Consider the following 18,549-nt stretch of genomic DNA (forward strand, 5'->3'; position numbering starts at 1 on the left):
CGTTTCCGAGCCGAGTGCCCAAATCCCCATTTCTTCGCCTAAATTCAAACCAAGCACACACTTCACTCATATTCGCCTATATAAACCTATTCGTGAAGTATCGGCTCAATTCCATATCATTTCGTGCCTCTTTTCGAATTCCAAACCTCCTATGTCACTATTTATCTGTCAAACGTCGCTTTTACGTCTTTTGACCTCTTGAACGTCCCGTCTCGTGCCATATCTCTCTGTGTATGTATTTATTCACATTTCATATGCTTATGACTATGTGACTAATACGTGCTCACCTCTTCTGTCATTTCAGTGACCTTGTGTGACCGTGTGCCGTCTCCCGTCCTGCCTGGATCGTCACCTCTCGTGTGAGCTTTCCAGGTAGACATCTCACTCTTTGCTAAATCTATCGGTCATTTTTGCTCTATGCTTAGTCTCTCTATCTCATTTGCAGACTTTAGTTCAGGATGCCGCGCACGAAGAATCCGTCGGCGTCAGGGGGTGGTGATGATGAGGACCCTCGTCGCCCCTTCAGGCAGGTGAAGGGCAAGACTGTCTTTTTGGAGCAGCAGGAAGGCCGCAAGAAGCGGCGTTCGGACAGAGAGGCTCGTGCAGCAGCAGCTGCTGCAGCAGCCGCTGCGCAGGCAGCACTTGGAGATCAGCCGGATGTTCCATCCGATCAGATTGCATTCCGTGCTCGTCGTCTCGCCTCCCGGTCTCGCTCCTCCACTCACACCTCCGCTTCCACTCCGCCACCCACCCTGCCTGCTCCCGTCACTCCTATTGCTCCATCCACCTCCACAGCCATACCCACTACCAGCACTACGCCAGCTTCCACTGCTACCCCTGCTCCCGCCCCCGCTTCAGCTCCTCCTGTTCCTCCACCTCGATTTCGGGAGCGTGATGAGACTGAGGTCCGTCCTCTGGTTTCGGATCCTCGTCTGTTTGATCTTCAGCGTGCTACTGCAGCACGGGTACGTCGGTTCAGGTACGTACCCGTGGAGTCTTGGCTACCTGCTCAGAGAGACCCAGCAGCAGGTGTTCTTTTCAGCACACGGATTCAGGAGTCATTCTTCAGAGCTCAGATGTCTGCTCAGATAGCGCTGCGAGTGCACCGCCTATTGGATCTTCCAGCTTTTTTGCTAGCAGCCGGTGCTGAGTCTGAGGCGCATCTCACCTATCTGCCTGGCCTCCTGACCCTTCTGACTATTAGCGGCAGATATGTTGAGGAGTGGGTCCGCGTCTTCTACGCCTCCGTTTGGATTGACCCGGATCATCATTGGATGAGGTTCCGCTTTGAGCGCGAGGATGTTACGATCACTGCCAGTCAGATCCGACAGCTATTTGGATTCCCTGAGTCGACGACTCGCCTTCACAGCCTCTGCTACGGCACTTCTGATCCTCCTCGTCGCCCTCACGGCGGTGTGGCTCCAGGGACAGCTCACGTCGCGGCTCTGTTCCGCCCGCCTTTCTCAGATGGGTCGCGACGTTCTCCAGCAGACTTTACTACAACAGCGAAGTACTTATATGAGCTCATCAGACGGACACTCCTACCGAGGATGGGATACAGGGAGGCTACCACACATATTCAGCTTTGGCTTCTTGGTGCCCTGGTATCCCACTCTGAGTTTGATGTTGTGGACTTTCTGATCTGTGAGATCGAGGACACCGTTCTGGATGGGATTCGTGCTCGTCGGCAGCTACCTTACGCTCACTACTTGTGCCACATCTTTGCGCAGCTGATCCAGCCACCTCGATTTCAGAGCACCCTTGAGGCCTCACGCCTTGTATTTGGATCTTACCGTCCTGCTCCTGAGATTCCAGTGCCAGCTTCTGCTTCTGTGTTTGACACTCAGGCCGAGGATGCAGCTCTTCGACAGTTTGACACTCAGGGTACAGCAGCTGATGATGATGATGATGATGATTTTGGGGTTCCTCCTCCGCCTCCGCCTCCTATGCCTCCACGCTCACATGATCATGAGGCTGGGAGTTCTAGTGCTGCCCCTGCTACTCCTCAGGCTATGGACCCTGCTCTTGCTTCGATTCTCCAGACTCTCTCTCAGCAGCAGGCTCACCTGGCAGCCGAGCAGGCCCATTTATCCGAGAGGATGCTCTCGATGTTTCAGACCATGCAGGACAGGCAGGATGCGTTTCAGCAGCAGCTACTTCAGGATCGGGCAGAGAATAGGGCATTCATGGCGCTCATGCTTCAGCATTCTGGTATCTCAGCACCTCCGGTTCAGTCTGCTCCGCCTCCTCCGCTTCACGCTCCAGTGGTGCCATCGATTTTGTCTGGACCCCCTGTTGATACCTCTCCGCTCCGGCCGGTCACCTTGGCGTTCACTTCTCCGGTTCTCAGCTCTATCTGTCCGCAGCCGCCAGTGCCACCAGCATCTGCTGTTACCACTACCGCTGTGGCAGTATCTGTGACCGCTTCTGTTCCGGTAGCTCCTGCAGCGCGGCCTCCGTCCGAGTCAGTACCAGCTCCAGCTTCTACCGCAGATCCTGGATCCGAGACTGACTCTGACCCTCCGTCGGCGTTCGCTCTGCTACCTCGACCTCGACCGGATGCGCCCCCGCCGCCTCCTCCTGCTTCAGGCGTTTAGGTTCAGGTCCCTTTTGGTGTTTGACGCCAAAGGGGGAGAGATATGAGTTGTGAGAGCTAGGGGGAGTTAGAGAGTTAGTAGAGAGTCAGAGTCATTTTGATGTAATATATGTGCCTGCTACTCTCTGTACTAGCTTGATGTTTTTGGCTCACAAACTCGTCATATACTCTCGTTGCTTATGGTTGACTGTGTGTATTATGTTTTCACCTTATATTTTATCACCAGTCTTCTAGCTCTTGTTTCATTAATTTAACTTCACTTTTATATGAACAAGAATCTTATGATGTGTATGCGCTCACTCTTACTTATTATGGTACACATTCATTCTGTCAAAGATTACTGAGTATAACTAACCATTCTCTCTATTGACAGAATCTTCAAAACAAACTACTCTCACAAAACTTGTAGGGTTGTCATCAATCACCAAAAAGGGGGAGATTGAAAGCATCTAGGCCCCTGGTTGGTTTTAGTGATTAATGACAACGTAATATTATATGTGACTAACGTATGTTTTGCAGAGACAAATGGTAAGTTAGGTCGCATGACAGGTAGAAGTACTACAACGGTGAAAACAATCCCGGAGATAAGAACTCGAAGCGACGGCTAAAACGACGGAACAAAAGGTGAAGGTCTACGGAGTCCGAGTGTCAAGGAGATGTGAACACTCGCGATTTAGTTAGGTCTTTTATTCTCTTTTAGCCGTACTATAAAGAGGGGTTGTCGATGAGTAGTTTGACCAAGAGAGTTCTAGTGTAGTGTTGGTGCACAATCGCACTCATATACAGTGCTAGATGTCACTCTAGAACTCACACACAAGTTAGAGCGAAAACCGATTTGAAAATCAGCTGAAAAACAAGAGTTAGTGTTTCTGGCTTTGGGGCACCGGACTGTCCGGTGTGCACCGGACTGTCCGGTGCACCCTCTGCCAGGTGGGGCCAGGCTGGTCCACAGCAGAGTTTTCCCAGTCGCAGAAACCCGAGAGCGCAGCCTTCGGAGATGAATTTTAGTGGCACACCGGACACCGCACCGGACTGTCCGGTGTGCACCGGACAGTGGACTGTTCACTGTCCGGTGCGCCATGAGTCCAACGGCTCTCTGTCAGAACTAGCCGTTGGAAGTGACCGTTGGCGCACCGGTGGCGCACCGTTGGCGCACCGGTGGCGCACCGTTGGCGCACCGGTGGCGCACCGGACTGTCCGGTGCGCCATCGCGCAGTAAATGCCTGTAACGGCTAGTTGGTGGGTGAGGGCTATTTATATCCCCTCCACCCACCATATTCAATGGCTTGCACTCCACATTTATTCCAGCACATTGGTAGAGCATTGCAAGCACCAAAAGCCTAGTGAGGAGATTAGAGAATCATAATCCGCGTTTGTTCCTCATTAGCGCTAGTGAGAGCCACCTAGAGCACACCACTTGCATTAGGCTTCTCTTGGTCAAGCGAAAGTCTATGGCTTGTTACTCTTGGTGATCGGCATCACCTAGACGGCTTGGTGGCGTTGGGAGCTCGGTGATCACCGTGAAGATCTTGTTGGTGACCTGACTCAAGTTTGTAAGCGATCTCGAGGGATCCACCGCGCCGGAGTGGCAAAGGATCATCTCGTAGTGAGCACTTGGTTCTTGCGAGGACCAAGGGGGAGCGATACCCTTGCGCGAGTGCTCCAACGAGGACTAGTGGAGAGTGCCGACTCTTCGATACCTCAGGAAAAATTGGAGGAGTCTTCTAAACTTTGCTTTACATTCCGCACTTAATTCAAGCACTTTACATTGTGTATTTGTTTAGCAAGTATTTGAAGTATTATCTTAGGTTTGTTACATTTCTAGTATTATATTCTTAGTGCTAGTTGTTGGGGTGAAGTTGGGCTCTTGTTTAGCTCTTGCTTAGGTTTTAATTAGTGTTGATTTTTAGAAAAGCCCAATTCACCCCCCTCTTGGGCATCGTGATCCTTTCAGACATAAAACTCACATGGTATACTCATGTACACAAGTTACCTCGGGAGTTCAGCCAAGTGCAAGCAGTGAACTGAAGTCACAGTATGACAAGTGCACATGGCATCAAAAGACAGACCCCAGCAAATACACAGAACCACTGCTTAGCAACGTCTTAGTTTGAAGGGAGGGCCCAAGGTGCCTAACCTACTCGTGTAGGACTGCAAATATTTACAGATTTTTGGTTGTCGTAGTATCCAACAGAGAAAAATTTAGCCGGGTGTTGTGACAGACTGACAGTGGCAAATGTTTCAGGCTGTTCGCTCGTACTTTTGATTCCTTGTAATGCTTTAGTTAGAAAATCGGTTTCTACACGCTGCGTGTCGGGTTCAAGGAACACGCCCCAGCACTCTTTGCACGGCTTTCTTTATGCCCTCCTGGTCTAGGGAAGTGGTCAAATACACTTCCTGGACCTGCCAAGTAATAAGAAGGAATTACAATCCATATAATTCTATTTACTCGGAAACGAACCAGCCAAGGCCCGACAGCAGTACAATGAAACTCCTCTGAAAACAAAACAAATCATTGCGGTCACCAGAAGAAACCTAACCTGCCTCCCAGCTCGTGCAAGAAGTGTGAACCTGTTGTCCTTAGCTTGAACCTGCGTAGTCAGATCCAACAAGTTAATCCAAGTTTATAGCATCCATCATCTCCTCCGAGCTGCAACTATGAAAATGACTGGGATAGTACATTCGAAATCCAAAGCTCTAAATCTTGTGAAACGACACGTTTCTCCAATGCCTGGCGCCCAAACTGTACGTCTGTTATACTGTAAAGATAATACAATTGATTAGACTATGGGTGTTAATATAACAAAACCAGTTCGTCTGTGGATATGCAGTAGAACCTTTGTGTGACTTGGCGGCATATCTGTGACAGTAAAGAACTTGCTATCCAACTATGCAACAATGCAAAAAAAAAAAAAAGATACCAATCAAAGAAACAAAAAACATACCCATCCTCTTGCAATAGTTCATTGCATATACCATCAAGTCCTGGCAGAAGTTCAACTTCCGAAGGAGACATCATTCGATTAGGTGATTGATCAGCTTCCTAGAAGAAAAGAAAGATTACTGAATGAGTCCACTTTTTTTTACATCTCAGAGTTAAATAAACTAAGAGTCAAGATATTGTATTAAACAACTAACCAAAGGGATAACTTTGTCCAATGTTTCCAATAAAGGATCTTCCTCCAGTTGTCTGATAGATAAAGCTATCCTTGACTTCGTCCTATTTTTTGGGGTAAATGCAAAGTATGTCCAATTATTTCAAAAGAAAAAAAACCAAAGGAATCCAATATCTAATCATTCCCTTATGATGTAAGAAAAGAAAAGTTTTCCTATGTGAACAGCTGTTAATTTGATAAGGCAGACAGATGGCATGAAAAATCTTGTCAGTCATCACACCTTTTAGCCGTAATGTATACCAAGTTACCACTAAACACCATGCCAATTGACTTTTACTGATAAGTAACAACTTCCCTACATGATTCTATGATACATCCACTCAACATTCTGCAGCAAAGCTTCATACCATATCTATTTTCACGATAAAGTATGACATGAGAATTACTTCATCAAGAGTTCAAGAATCAAAGTACATATTAACAATTGTGCGCAGAGCTCTGTAAGGGTCCTACAAAGTACTCACATATCAATGTTCACAACTATGACCTTGACAGCATCCCCTTCGTTTAGAAAATCCTTGACGTCTTGGACAAGATCCCAAGACACCTCCGAGATATGTACAAGGCCAGTAAGATGATATAATCCTATAGAGTTTGTAGCTGTTGTCAGAAACTCCACATTGAATATCTAGCCAAGAAAATGTGTTGCCACATGCCAACAAGTACCATCAGGAAATCGCAGGTGAACAAATGCACCATAGTGGAACACTGAGCCCACAATTCCATCATAGATGTCGCCAATCTTTATTCGGGAAGAGTATGTTGACCAACTAGCATCCTTCTCAGAGAAGACAAGTTTCTTTTCCTCCTCATTCACTTCAGCCACCTAGAGCGGTTAGATTCAGCTTCTTAATAAATCTTGGGTCCATTTCATCCAATTTTCAGAGTAATTTTGTGAGGCATGTATCATTGAACTTGTTGGGTTCATTTCACTATGTTTCTTTTATGATGCTGGAAGTAACGATAGGTATCATTGAAGCTGTGATATGAGCCAGGACATTACATAAAAAATATAGAATACATATGGATCGAAGTTTTGGCACATCCATACAGTATATTGCAACAAAATAGCTACAGACAACTGTGCAACAGAATCAGAAGCTGCAATTGAGAAGGCAGAGAGAAATCAGTTACCTTGACAGAAATGGACGTTCCTACTAGGTCTTTCGTAACATCTTGGATGGGCCTTTTGGGGTCTGCAAGCTTAGCTACAATCAAACACTACCTCGTATGTCGTATCTACTAGCAAGTAGCAACCACAGGATGGTCACAGAAACGTGCACAACAGAAGAGACAGGGAAAGCGCTAGTACCTTTACACCAGTGCGCGGGGCTGAGGAGAGGGTTGGGCACGAACCCCTGCAGGGAGTTGAACCTGACGATGAGCCCGCCGCTGTTGGCCCTCAGCACCGGCAGCGAGAAGATCCTCCCCTGGTCCTTGCACGCGCGCGCGGATTCCCAGTCCGCAGCGAACTGCAGGACAGACGGAGCGAGCTTCCTCAATCGTCCCTCACTTTGGCATTTCATCGAGCAGCAGCCAAGCCGCGTTGTCCAGAAGCCAGCACGCGAGAAGGGGGTAGCTACTAGCTAGCGCTCAGGAAACGAACCTGCGGCAGGCGCACCTCGTCGAGCGGGGCAGCCGAGGCGTCTCCCTGGCCGGCGGGGGCGCCGGTTCCCTCGGCGGTCGCGGAGAGGAGGACGGGCCGGTGGTGGAGGCGGGCAGGGAAGGGGAGGAAAGGAACTGGGCTCCTCTGGGCGGTACCGGGGAAGGCCGCGAGCGAAGGCCCCGGCCTGAGGGACGCCGCCAGCATTGCGCTCGTACGTAGGTGTGGGCGGGGGCGGGGCTGCTGGCGTCCGGTGGCCTTGGGGGGTGTGCCGGGGGGAATTCCGTGCCGGGGCCCGGGGGGGATTCAGAGGAGCGAAACGAGTGGAGGTGGGAGGGGAGGCGCGGGCTGATTCTGATTCAGGCTGTGAGATAGATTGCCACGTGGCTCGGCAACATTCTCCCCCGTCTTCTGGAGGGAGAGAGAGAAGCAATGTTGTCCACACGAGTACACCACTGTACTTGTACCACTAGAAGGTTCAACTCGGAGGTCCGGAGCCCAATAGGCCAATATCATGTTCCGCGTCTCCACTCATAAATCTACCAATTATTTTATTAGTTTGTGTTGTTGGAGCGTATAAATTTTATAAAAATACATAATATTTTTTTTATCAAACTTCAGTTTATTTTTTATAAAAAACAAACGAACAGGTTAAACGATTGCCCAAGTTCCAAACAGGGTCAAATGTCTCCACGCATAAATAACTGATACTTTAGACTGGAAAACAGCAATCACCCACAAATGGCCTTGATATACAATTTTCCATATGCTACAAATACAATGGTTTATTGAGACTATCAATTTTCCTTACTGTTTATTACAATATCCAATTCGCCATACTAGATGACATACTACCAATACAAGTGTAGTTGCTAAAAAATAGTCAAACTCAGCACCCTAACAAATTTAATAAAGTATATTTAGTTTGCACGGGAGATTAATTTGGCGCCATCGGCTCCCCGCCTCGCCGATCAGGCGGAGGAGCTCCACTGTCCGGCCCTCTCGAAGCCGTTCTTGCCATAGTAGTAGTCCTCCATGGCCTTCTGAATCTGGGCGCGCGAGTTCATGACGAAGGGCCCGTGCTGCACCACGGGCTCGCCGAGCGGCTGCCCGGCGACGAGGACGAACCTCAGCGGCCTGGTGGACCTGTTCCACACGCTGACGCCGTCGCCGGGGCCGAGGACGAGGCAGTAGTGCGCCGTGGCCGTCTCCCGCCCGAACACGCCCTCGCCGTCGACGACGTAGACGAAGGCGTTCCAGCCCTCCGGGACGGGCTGGTGCAGGCGAGACCCGGGACGCATGGTGAAGTCCACGTACATGGTGGGGGTGCGCGTGTACACGGGGGACGCCGCGCCGAGGGCCTCCCCGGCAATGACGCGGGCCTCCACGCCGCCGTCCTCGCTCTCCCCGCGGCTGATGTCCTTGCTCTCCAGCTCCTGGTACCGCGGCTCGATCATCTTGTCCTTGGAGGAGAGGTTGATCCAGAGCTGCAGGCCCTTGTGCACGCCGTCCCCCGCCGGCATCTCCGAGTGCACGATGCCTCGCCCCGCCGTCATCCACTGCACGTCCCCTGTCTTGATGGTGCCCTTGTGCCCAGCGAAGTCCTGGTGGGTGAATGCCCCCTGCAGCAGCCAATAACCGGAACCACAAGGATGGGGACGTTTGAGCGAACAGCTCGCGTGCGTTGAACAGAAGAGAAGAGGAGCGAAGCATTGAGTTGAGCAGACGCAACGAACCTCGAGCATGTAGGTGACGGTCTCGAATCCTCTGTGGGGGTGGTCGGGAAACCCGGCGGGCTTGTAGACTGCGACACCAATCGAGAGAGAGGTGAGGGCGCAAACAACAAACAGCCATAGACGGGCGAGCAGGAAAGTTCGGATGATCCGAGAAGGCTGGAAATCTGGGCGTAGATAGAGTGGTAGTACCTGTGAACTCGTCGAGCAGGAGGAAGGGGTCCAGGTTGCGGAGCTCATGCCTGCACGGACGCGCAAGGCGGCAAGGACAAGTCAGCCAACGCCTCCTGATATTCGAGGAGAGAAGCAGCATGACGGAATCGGATCATCTGCCAGCGTACCTGCCGATGCTCCTGCGGACGGTGGCGCCCTGCCCCTCGGGCTGCGACTCCGCGAGGACCTTCTTGACCACGGCCCTGGGCTTCTCGAACGGCGCGGCGTCGGAGGCGGACGACGACATGGTCCGAGACCGAGCTGGGGGCAACGAGACGGTGGGGATCAAGAAGACGACGGAGAAGAGGAGGAGGAGGAGGAGGAGCAGGAGGATCACGAGGAGCAGGAACTGCTTTTGGGTGATATGAGTAGTAGTTGATGTACTTGTTCGGCGGCGATGGGGTGTGTTGTTGCCGAACCTGGCGATGGCGGAGGTATAAATACTAGGGGAGGAGACCAGGCCCAGGTGCTGCCTCAGCCTCATCATCGTCGTCGTCATCGCGGCCTCAGCTCGTGTTGGTTGGTGTCCATCTGGCCGGAGGGACGGGACGCCACTAGAAATACACCAGGTGCGGTTGACCACGACGGACGGCTTTGCCCTGAGGCTCCCATAAAAAAAAGGTTGCGGCGGGAGGTGGTTGACCGGCGCGTGCGGCTGCGGCTGTCCAGGCTGCGCGAGGGAGGTCCATGACCATCAGCATCACAGGTGGACGCGGGGCTGGAGGTTGCGGACGACGCGCTTGCGCACGCGGGACGTCATGCCGGTGCTAGCGTCACGCTGCCGCCAGCGTTATGCAATCCTCACTGTGCAAATGATATACTCCTGTAGTCCCGCTCCCGAAAATAATGTTTACAAAAATAATTACTATGATATTTGAAAAGATCATTACTCTCTACCCTAGAATATACTTACTTTTATAACAAACGATAAATATGATTATAGACCGCGTTCAAAAAAAAATCTATCATTATGGCAATAAAGAGATATTAATGGTTGATCACATTATATATTTTTCATAATAAACGTATTTATAGATAAATGTGAATAATATTTTCTATATTTTTTTTGGAAAGTGTCTTTTTTTTAAAAAAAAATTATCCATATTCAAACATAACCCACAAAGTCAATTCAGCAACTAATCAATCCATTAGTTTGCTTTCGCTGACCTTGATATCTATCTCTCCTTGAGTGTCGACTACCTTCTAGAATTGCTAAATTAATCAATAAAAAAAGTACATAGGAGGACAAAAATCAGTCGCAGCCATGGATCACGAGTATGTTGTCGAATCAAATGAAATCACATAAAAAAGGTATAGCCAAACCAAAACTCAAAAGCAAGGCAACAACGATATTAAGCAAAAAAAAAAGTGAAAAAATAAACATTATATACCATCCGTTACAAATCCGAGCAGCGCATCCTCCCAGTCTCCCATAATCCTCAGCAAACGAATAATAAAGGGAAGCGGGCCGTAGTTGTCCTCAACGACCATGGGCGCGTAGTTGTCATTGCACGAGGCATGCCGCAGCATACACGGCAGCGTGCAACAAGGGATAATTAGGACAGCATATTTGAAGTAATTCCTTGCAGTTAACTAAACTATTAAAGTAAGTAGCTTAGGGCATATACAACCCAGATACTGCTGCACGGTACTCCAAGTACAAGATACAACTAAAACACAACATAATACAGTGGTCATGTCTAAAACATGTGTCTTACGATATTCATTGTACCAATCAGAGTATTCAATAAATTAAAGTGATCAATCAGATAGTCTCCTGTCTCGAACATAGAGCTAAGACACTGTGTCTTCGTCAAGATACGTGTCTTGAGTTTTTTTACATTCACCCCCTTAGACACACTGTAAGACACAACTTAAAACACCCACTGTACATGCCCTTATGCCAAATCCTACCTACATGCAACCACTGCATGAGCATCAATGCCATTAGTTGATCAATCATTAACTGTAGTGGTAGTGCATATGTTATCGAGTTTCACAGTCCAAAATGTAACTTTTTGTTTAATTATAGAAACTAATAATCTATCATGATGTTGCCTCAATATTAATGACAAATGCAGAGAAATTTCAAACATTTATATACTTTACTATGACAAGTTTTAGAAAGTGTCTCGAGACAAAGGAAACTATAAAGCATCAAATAACAAAGAACACAAGGAAGCATTTAGGAGCTTGACGAGCTCAAGGACACCATCTCTTCACGGTGGACTGCGAATGGGTAATACAGTGCAAGTAGCGCTTACAAAATTTAGTTCAACACTAATTTCTGCAAAAATCAAAATATGTTATATCTGGAAGGCAAGAGCTGAGTCGTTTTTTCGTATGGACTCTCTTGCACAACAAAATTCTGATCGCGGACAACCTTCAGAATCGGGGATGGCCTTGTAATCCAGTGTGTTGTCTTTGCAACTCGTTTCAAGAGACTATGCCCCACTTATGTAAAGACTATCCCTTTGCTAAAGAGGTGTGGGGGATAATCATATCATGGGCAAAGTCAGAAAACTAAGAACAGAAGATAGAAGGATCAACAACAAACTAACATGTACAAAGTTTTGTAGACCATTGGTACTGATACCCCCTCCATTTTTTTATCTGTCGCTAGATAGTTTAATTTTACACTTACAAACGACAATACAAAAGATCGAAGGTAGTATAATATAGTGAGGCTGGTAGCGCTGCAAATCTTCCTATCAAAGGAGATAGAATAAGATGTCAAAATGCCCTAAGTAACTTCAGCATCTTCTGCAACAGATAGACAATAAAACTAGTGAACAACAACACAGATAGAACTTTAGAACCAAGTTCTGCACATCGCTGCATGCTAATACGAGATCTGACCCATTTTCCAGCTCTTAGTAAGCTGATAATAAAAAATAATACAGCATAAAAGTTACAGCAACCACACCAATACACTTTGGATCGAGAGCACATAAATTGCTCAATAGAATACTAGGTGTGCTTTGTGCAGAGCAAGCATCCTTGATAACATTACAGGGATTAATGCTGAAACTAAGTAACTAACTAGTAAGGTGATTCAAGTTGAGATCATATGAAAACCATACCTTCAGGCACTTAACAGTAGTGTAAACTTGCTGATATATTTATTATTATGGCAATAAACATATATTACTACTTGATTATATCATATATATTCATAATAAATCTATATATCTATTTATATATAAATGTAAATAATATTTTCTATACCTATACTATAAATATTATACCATCCGCTACAAATTCGAGGAGTACCTCCTCCCATGTTCGTCTCTCCACAATCCTCAGCAAACGAATAAATAAAAGGAAGCGACTAGTCGTTCGACTAGGACTGTGCGGGTGCGGGTGCGGGGGCGGTCGCCGGTGCGGCAGCTCGGGGTGGAGCAGAGGCTGGTAGCGGCGGGAACAAATCCATGTCGTCGACGACCAAGGGCTTGGGGGCAGGGGGAGGGTAGCGGCCGTTGCCGGAGTAGCCACGTCCCCGTGGCCGGTAGTTGTCATTGCCTGCGTGCCGCTGGTAGCCGCCGCCGTTGTGGTTGCCGCCCTGGTTGTGGTGGTAGTGGTAGCCGCCCCTCGGAGCAACTTTGTCGCAGTTGTCATCCTCGTTCTGGAACGCCCTGCCATTGGCGCCACCACGGCCAGCACGAACCCGGGAGTCGGTGCTGTTGTCGCGGCTGCGGGACTGGAAGCCGCCGTCATTGAAGCGGCCACGAGGGCGGAGGCCACCACCGTTGGAAGTGCCATCTTCCAGTAGAAAAGCGCGCCTTGGCGGCTGAAAGGAGAGATCTTTCATGGGGATGACAACCTGAAACCATGTTTCTGATCAGATGACGCAGCCAAGAAAACAACGTTAACAAGAGTAACAAGACAGGGAAACAAAGCAATGGTACCTTCTTAGGCTTGGCATCGTCAGCATCCTTCCCTTCCTTCTTCCTGGTCTCCTTAGCCTTGTGTTGAACCTTTTCTGCCTTCATGACACCTGAGTCATCGTCAAGCTTCTTCCTCTCCAACATCCGGAGGCCCTCGAATTCATCGGCGGAGACCTTCCTCACCTCGGCAGATCTTGATGCCTCAACTGAAGACTTCTTCTTGTCTTCATGAATTCTCTCATACTCAACCAGGGTCTGTTCAAAATTTGAGCACCGGGGTAAAATTTGGGAATCAATAAAGTTGAAAGAAGTATGCTGCTGAAAATTGGAATAGAGGGGTTACCTTTTTCTCCTCCTCCATTGGATAGGCTGTCAGTTGTTCCTTGTCAGCCTTCTTCAAAAGATCAGTCTCGGACGAACCTTGCTTCTTTGCTTTGTCTACTTCATTGCCGCCGTTCGCATTCTTCTTCTTCCTTTTCATAGAGCCATTGAGCTTCTCCTTTGGAAGAAACGTTCTTGGTCTTGGGCCACTTTGTCCGTTGTTACTTGCTGCAGCTCTGTCAAAAGAGAATAAACATTGATTTGCTTTTCTTCAATATACAGATGACTTTACACAAAGTGGAAAAAAAATCTACGTGGTTGGAAAGAAAATAAAAAATTGAATAGAACTTACCCTGCTATACCAGACGCGGGTGCGGCGTCCGCATTGGTCGAAGTGACGGTTTCGTCCTGAGCAATCTCTACAGGAGCCTCTGATCCAGAATCAGAGGTGACCTTATCCTCAGGCGTGTGATGAACCTGATCTGTGGGAGCACCAGAGGACGATGGCTGCTTGGCCTTAACAACGTACCTCTGAACCTTCCTCTTAGGGTATCCCTGCCTGCCACCATTACTGTTGTACTCACGGTACACATGTGCTCTTCCTCCATCAGCATTACAGGTGCCGTTGACATTATCAACACCCTGATCATGGACTCGGGTGTCTTCTTCGCCAGCACCGAGAGGGAATCTATGCTCCAAATAAAATTCTTTCCGCAGAGACCTCAACTTCGCTTCCTGGTCCCTCAGTTTCCTCTGGTGCTGCCTCAGCTTCCTTTGATCTTCCCACAAAGGCATGAGACGGAGCTTCCTTTGCTCCGCCGACAAGATTCCATCCTCCTTCAGCTTCGTTTCCTCTGCTCTCAGCTTTGTGAGTGCCTCTCTCAAACTCTTGATCTCGTGCAAAATATTTCTAATACCTGACATCAAGAAGCAAGAAAGGTTAATTAGACACGACATGACAATGACATGACTAGACGCATAAAGATTAATTACAACCATGAGATAACAAAATGACAACGATAAGTATAGCTAGTTTTGTCGCCCACTAAGTAATGGCAACAATAAAAAATAACAGCACCAGCTGCGATGCCACCAAACCAATCTAATCTCCCTGCTATCGGAGACAAGATCGCAGCAAGAAATAGGCACGGTGATCGCAGCACACACAGCAAGAACATTGCTAACTAAACGGAGGGAGATGGATGGGGACTTGGGAGGACCAGCAGGGGTGCGTTACCGTTGTCGTGCTGAAGTTTGGTGAAGTATATATTATTCTTTGCGATCGGCTTCTCCTTCTCGAAGCCGGCAATGGTCTTCTTGGCGTCGGCCACGGCCTGGGCCTTCGCCTTGGCGAGGACGACCGACACCGCGGCCTCCCCAGACTCGCCGTCCGCGAGGTCGAGCACGGCGAAGTTGAAACTGGCCATCCCCGTGTTGTTGATCGTAGCAGCAGGGATGTGGATCGAGGCTAGCTAGATGCCTAGATGACTACTGTTGTTGCCTGCTTCAGATCGAACGCCTTGCTGGATCGAGACAGGAGCCTTGTCTCGGTTTGGTTGCTATATATGGTCGGGAGGCGGCGCCCGCGGCCGTTGGATCGCGAGGAGGAGCTGGGAATCGGAGTCCGCGAGGCCGCGCGACGGGTTCGGCGCTCGTTACGGTTGCATGCATATGCATTCCTGTCTCCTGCTACATCCACGCAAAAAAAAAGGGGGAAGGAGCCCATCATTTGAATTAATTTCCAATCCCAGTCTCAGGCGTGCGTCATGGCAAATCGGATCGGACGGGAACGCGTCCAATCTGTCCCCGACCCGGGCGAGGCCGCCATCGCGGGCTTCCAACTCTAAATATAAACATTTTCCATATTATTTTAATTTAATAAATTAACATTATGATAATGACATATAAAAGATAATTAATTATGATGTCAAATATATCCATAACATTATAGACCATGGAAACATAAAACATATGAATCATATCTATGCTACACCATATGACTCTATCGAGAACGTCCACCCGACCTCACCGTGCCCCCGCCCCCAAGTCCGCCACCATCGCGCCCGAGCCCCCGCCATGGAATTTCATCCCCAATCCCTGCGCCGCGCCTCCCATCAACGCCCGCCTCCACACCCATCCCCACGCGCGGCACAGGTAGAGCAATCAGCACTCGACCCCAGGCCGCCTTCAACGCCGATGGAGCCATCCTCGCCGCAGTCCACGACCACCTCCAATCTACGCCCGCCTCCACACCCATCCCCACGCGCGGCACAGGCAGAGCAATTAGCCATCAGCGCCCTTCACCATGCCCCTGCAGCGTGCTTCCCCACCGGAGACCGCGCCCTTCCCCACCGGTTCCGGCATGGCACATCCACAGCACGCATCGGCTTACCCACCGGAGACCGCGACATTCACCACGCCCGGGATTCGGCAGCGCGCATCTGCTTCCCCACCGGTGACCGCGCCATTCACCATGTCGTCCAGCATCCATTCACCACCGCTGTCCACGTCCCTCGCCCCGGGACCCCCGCAACGCGCAACGATGGAAGGCACGTCCTGCAGTCCCCACCCCACCGCCGCCACCTCCACCCTCGCGTCATCCCCCCACCCATCCACAACCTTGCTCCCCGCCATCCCCCACGATGAGATCACCCCTCCCGCCGACGCCCGACCAAGGAGCGGACGCAGTTAATCAGAGGTTAGGACGGGTGCGGGACGGCTAGGAGTCGTCATCCAGTCAACGACATGGAACATCAACGGTGACCCCTGCACCATCGCCACCACGGATGGCACAAAAATCGACAACGACCTCACCTTCAACCCAGCCATCAAGTGTGAGTGCTCCATCTAGAACAACGGTACTGTTTGCCATGCCACCAAGCTGAAAGTGGTTGTGTTTGTCTTTACGTGGGGCGTGTGTTAGGTGATTAATGAAATGTTTGCCTGAGTCGTTGCTCCTGTTGGATCTATGTGTGAATGTGCATAGTTGTGCTAATCAGCACCAACCACGGCAAAAATAAAATGCTTGTTGAAGGGTTCGTCGGTGCTTCGTGCTTCTCAATATGTTTACATCTAGCAACAAACAGTGATATGTGCTGTTTACTTGTGGTTAACATGGGGTTTATGTTATTTTCTTGATGCATATTACTTAATTATATCCTCTTGTTTTCTTGTTTTGTTTATGGTAGTGAACGAAAATAGTACTGACTTTATTTGTCTATTGTCAATCAACTGTTTTTGTGCCTAATATTTTTTTACAAGCTTTCGCAATAATTTCTCACACTAGAAGCCCCTAATGGGCATTTTCTTTGTGAGCACTCTGATGTGCCTCGATATGCGCGATGAAGTGGGTTTAAACTCATTCTTTCTATTGCGATCTGTGCAGGGAGGGTTCAGGGTTTATGTATACAAGCACAACACAGATCCCTCAGGTCAGTCGAGTTCTGTTACAATTCTTTCAAGAATTAACGGGATGTCGCCTTACATTTCCCATTTCTCTTTGTTTGCCAGTTCTTTTCCTATTATTTTTTGAATTGATAGTTCTGTTGTGTTAATGTTTGTTGTGCTCAAATCCATGAAATATTTTTGCTCTAGGGTGTGATAGTTAAATAGTTTGCTCTCTGGACTGAAACTATAATGTTGCATGTACTGTGTTCTCGGGAAATTGGATATGCTTATGATGCTTAAAATATGTTTCATGCACTTCGGTAGTGTAGAAATATGTATGTGTATAACATTGTGCAATTAATTTACTTCATTATGTAGACTGGAAGAGCCAGGGTTGTGTTCATACATTCCTTATGTGCAGCTTGCAGCATTACCATATTTGACTGACATCTTTGTCTCTATCACGATTCATGGGAGATCGTTAGTCATTGAAAATTGGGAATGGTGTTCTCGGCTACTTCTTTTTTTGCTCAAAAGTGTGTTCTAAACTTACTATAAGAAATGCTGTTGAGAATTCGTTTTGGTAGTTTTACCTTCACCAGCATGGAGCAATTGCATTAATGCTTCATTAATGATATTTTTCTAGTCGCCTTATAGCATTTTATATATTAACATAATGCATATCCATTATTGTAATAGTATCTGCAACTTTATGTGAGCAACTACAATACAAGAGATGGCTTTGGTGGACAAGGTTTTGACTGATCATTACAGTGCTACAATTTGTGTTGGCATGTGTATCATCATAAGGGATGTCTTGGCTAGAGGGTCTTCAAAACAGTGCTTTTCAGGTACATGCAAGATGACATAAACCATTTTTGCAGGATTAGATTGGATAAGATGTTTGAAGAGGCTTACAATGATATGCCTCCCTCAGGATCATGTAATTATTTTGGTATCTTTAGGATTCTATGTGCTATAGTGCATTTCACTGCATTAGGATTTGTTATTAAAGGAATTCACTTTTCTTTTACCCTTTCTTTTGGTGCCCTTGTGCTTCATGTTTAACTTTTCATTATCAAAGAGTGAGTCTGATAAATATAAGGATGGGCTGATTTTAGTGCTAATGACAATCACGTTATCTGACTTTTATCAGGACAAAATTAGAAGAGTTTAATGAGGCACATCTTGTTAATAGCTTTTCTTGTCAGTATGTGGGTGGCAACTATAGTTCAGTGTGCTACCGGTTCCGATGTACTAAGGTGGAGATCATTGTATGCATCCTCGACCCCAAGCCATCAATAGGTGAGCAAGTGCTATCTGTGAACAGCTTCCGCGTGCTGTGACTTGTGCCGGCTTAGGCGGTAAACAAGACATACAAGGAGCAAAGGAGGCGTTCAGTTTCTCAAGCACTTGCTGCCTCTGCTCCATCTGTTCAGATAACCTGTCTTTATCTTCTTCTATTTCTATTTTTGACCAAGCAAATCTTTTTTTACCACCTAGCGGAACTAGGTGTGATCTCACTGGCATGGTCTATGAAGAGAGATTTCAGCTCTGAACATCTCCTTTTTTTTCCTTTATTTCAAATATGTGAATGTGATAGACTTCTTTTATACATACATATTCAGTGTTG

At 48.0% G+C, this 18,549-nt stretch overlaps 3 protein-coding genes across 7 annotated transcripts; all 3 read right to left on the reverse strand.

Moving 5' to 3' along the window:
- Nucleotides 1-4,549: 4,549 nt before the first annotated feature.
- Nucleotides 4,550-7,804, reverse strand: LOC100284950 (30S ribosomal protein S1, chloroplastic-like). Of its 2 annotated transcripts, none has more exons than NM_001374382.1 (10): nt 7,379-7,744; nt 7,085-7,244; nt 6,907-6,968; nt 6,439-6,598; nt 6,237-6,357; nt 5,735-5,816; nt 5,542-5,639; nt 5,277-5,355; nt 5,137-5,187; nt 4,550-4,999 (listed from the first exon to the last, which is right to left on the reverse strand). In NM_001374382.1, exons 1-10 carry the CDS (start codon nt 7,580-7,582, stop codon nt 4,916-4,918), a joined length of 1,101 nt encoding a protein of 366 aa, NP_001361311.1. In that variant the 5' UTR covers nt 7,583-7,744; the 3' UTR covers nt 4,550-4,915. The 2 variants fall into 2 exon arrangements, with proteins under 2 accessions (NP_001361311.1, XP_008679343.1); XM_008681121.2 differs by having other exon boundaries at nt 4,572-4,999; nt 6,907-6,980; nt 7,379-7,804.
- A 256-nt stretch (nt 7,805-8,060) lies between these two features.
- LOC100193073 (uncharacterized) lies at nt 8,061-9,881 on the reverse strand. 4 transcript variants are annotated; one of them, NM_001326386.1, is made up of 5 exons: nt 9,706-9,837; nt 9,450-9,582; nt 9,301-9,350; nt 9,112-9,179; nt 8,061-8,997 (listed from the first exon to the last, which is right to left on the reverse strand). In NM_001326386.1, exons 1-5 carry the CDS (start codon nt 9,818-9,820, stop codon nt 8,347-8,349), a joined length of 1,017 nt encoding a protein of 338 aa, NP_001313315.1. In that variant the 5' UTR covers nt 9,821-9,837; the 3' UTR covers nt 8,061-8,346. The 4 variants fall into 4 exon arrangements, with proteins under 4 accessions (NP_001313315.1, XP_008647165.1, XP_008647219.1 ...); XM_008648943.4 differs by having other exon boundaries at nt 8,073-8,997; nt 9,450-9,881; XM_008648997.4 differs by having other exon boundaries at nt 8,073-9,179; nt 9,706-9,844.
- Nucleotides 9,882-12,514: 2,633 nt separating this feature from the next.
- On the reverse strand, nt 12,515-15,132 carry LOC103645732 (Hyaluronan / mRNA binding family). Its single transcript, XM_008668740.3, has 5 exons — nt 14,767-15,132; nt 13,882-14,446; nt 13,552-13,765; nt 13,230-13,463; nt 12,515-13,144 (listed from the first exon to the last, which is right to left on the reverse strand). The coding sequence occupies exons 1-5, from the start codon at nt 14,954-14,956 to the stop codon at nt 12,665-12,667; spliced, it is 1,683 nt and encodes a 560-aa protein (XP_008666962.1). The 5' UTR covers nt 14,957-15,132; the 3' UTR covers nt 12,515-12,664.
- Nucleotides 15,133-18,549: the final 3,417 nt, after the last annotated feature.

The sequence above is a fragment of the Zea mays genome, chromosome 1 (genome assembly GCF_902167145.1).
Source record: "Zea mays cultivar B73 chromosome 1, Zm-B73-REFERENCE-NAM-5.0, whole genome shotgun sequence".
Taxonomy (NCBI): Eukaryota; Viridiplantae; Streptophyta; class Magnoliopsida; order Poales; family Poaceae; genus Zea; species Zea mays.

What these genes read in the sequence shown, in the direction of transcription:
- LOC100284950 (XM_008681121.2), bottom strand. Translation starts at nt 7,582, where the DNA reads ATGCTGGCGGCGTCCCTCAGGCCGGGGCCTTCGCTCGCGGCCTTCCCC. An exon ending in ACGAGGTGCGCCTGCCGCAG is followed by an intron (nt 7,245 to 7,378) that starts GTTCGTTTCCTG and finishes TCTGTCCTGCAG; the next exon opens with TTCGCTGCGGACTGGGAATC. An exon ending in TGGACAAAGTTATCCCTTTG is followed by an intron (nt 5,640 to 5,734) that starts GTTAGTTGTTTA and finishes CTTTTCTTCTAG; the next exon opens with GAAGCTGATCAATCACCTAA.
- LOC100193073 (XM_008648903.4), bottom strand. Translation starts at nt 9,820, where the DNA reads ATGACGACGACGATGATGAGGCTGAGGCAGCACCTGGGCCTGGTCTCC. An exon ending in GTCCGCAGGAGCATCGGCAG is followed by an intron (nt 9,351 to 9,449) that starts GTACGCTGGCAG and finishes GCGTCCGTGCAG; the next exon opens with GCATGAGCTCCGCAACCTGG. An exon ending in CCTGCTCGACGAGTTCACAG is followed by an intron (nt 9,180 to 9,300) that starts GTACTACCACTC and finishes TTGGTGTCGCAG; the next exon opens with TCTACAAGCCCGCCGGGTTT.
- LOC103645732 (XM_008668740.3), bottom strand. Translation starts at nt 14,956, where the DNA reads ATGGCCAGTTTCAACTTCGCCGTGCTCGACCTCGCGGACGGCGAGTCT. An exon ending in CAAACTTCAGCACGACAACG is followed by an intron (nt 14,447 to 14,766) that starts GTAACGCACCCC and finishes TCTTGATGTCAG; the next exon opens with GTATTAGAAATATTTTGCAC. An exon ending in ACGATGCCAAGCCTAAGAAG is followed by an intron (nt 13,145 to 13,229) that starts GTACCATTGCTT and finishes ACATGGTTTCAG; the next exon opens with GTTGTCATCCCCATGAAAGA.